Source organism: Aplysia californica, unplaced genomic scaffold (genome assembly GCF_000002075.1).
Source record: "Aplysia californica isolate F4 #8 unplaced genomic scaffold, AplCal3.0 scaffold00105, whole genome shotgun sequence".
NCBI classification, from domain to species: Eukaryota; Metazoa; Mollusca; class Gastropoda; order Aplysiida; family Aplysiidae; genus Aplysia; species Aplysia californica.
Window position 1 is genome coordinate 548,558 of NW_004797375.1, and position 1,040 is coordinate 549,597.

The window sequence follows — 1,040 nt, forward strand, 5'->3', positions numbered from 1 at the left end:
TTCTTCTTCTTCTTCTTCTTCTTCTTCTTCTTCTTCTTCTTCTTCTTCTTCTTCTTCTTCCTCTTCTTCTTCTTCTTTTTCTTCTTCTTCTTCTTTTTCTTCTTCTTCTTCTTCTTTGCATTCCCCTGTTAGATCTCAGGGGTAGTCGGCTGTTGGTTCTCTAACCTGCACTGAAACTGATTTTTACCTATTTATGATCGTTTTTTATTCTACTTCATAGGGCCACCTGCCTTCATGCCATTTGCAGGTTAAGAAAAGCACGAGGTGAATGTGAAATATAGAAAAATTGTAAAGAATTATTAACTTTAAAGGTCACTGTATTTACCTTTCCCCTGAAAATCCTCAAAGCAGGGTAACCTTGATCTTCCGTTGTCATGGGACCATGATATCTCTTGCGCGGCTGTTTTGGAGGAAATGATAACACTTCAACCTTTCGGAAATTCCTTAAAATGCTTTAATTAAGATAAATGTTATTTATCCACCACCCATTCAAAATAAGTGTTAGTGATCTACGACATAAGTGACAATCTAGAGTCTTAAGATATCACATGATATAAAGCAAACTTTAACTATCAAGGTTAATATACTAACACTATTGATGGTCACCGCCTGTGTGAAAGCAGTACCATCTTTACGTGAAAAAACGTTCTTAAATAAGTTCCAACAATGTATTAATTCAGAAAAGAGGACCACCTCTCATATTCATAAAGTCGGAGTAAGTAGTCAAGGGAAAATGCAGGATTCTATGATGCTTTTTAAAGATATCGTTTCACTTTCAGTCTCAATATTTACTGACTAGATATGAAAGCACTAATACAGTTTCAAATACACAGCCTCACACACCTTCACACACCTTCACACACCTTCACTCCCTCACAAACACACACACACACACAAACACACACACACACACACACACACACACACACATTCATACAAACACACACAAGCACATTCACACACACACATACACAAGCACACACACACATACACACACACACACACACACACACACACACACACACACACACACACACACA

General features: G+C 37.5%; 1 protein-coding gene across 1 annotated transcript in view; it reads right to left on the reverse strand.

Annotated features, from left to right (window-relative positions):
• Positions 1-1,040, reverse strand: part of LOC101854402 (WD repeat-containing protein on Y chromosome) — a gene marked incomplete in the record, with an annotated part of 40,672 nt that overhangs the window by 7,395 nt on the left and 32,237 nt on the right. The window contains 1 exon segment of the mRNA XM_013080898.2: positions 326-400. Coding sequence (XP_012936352.2) covers positions 326-400 — 75 coding nt within the window.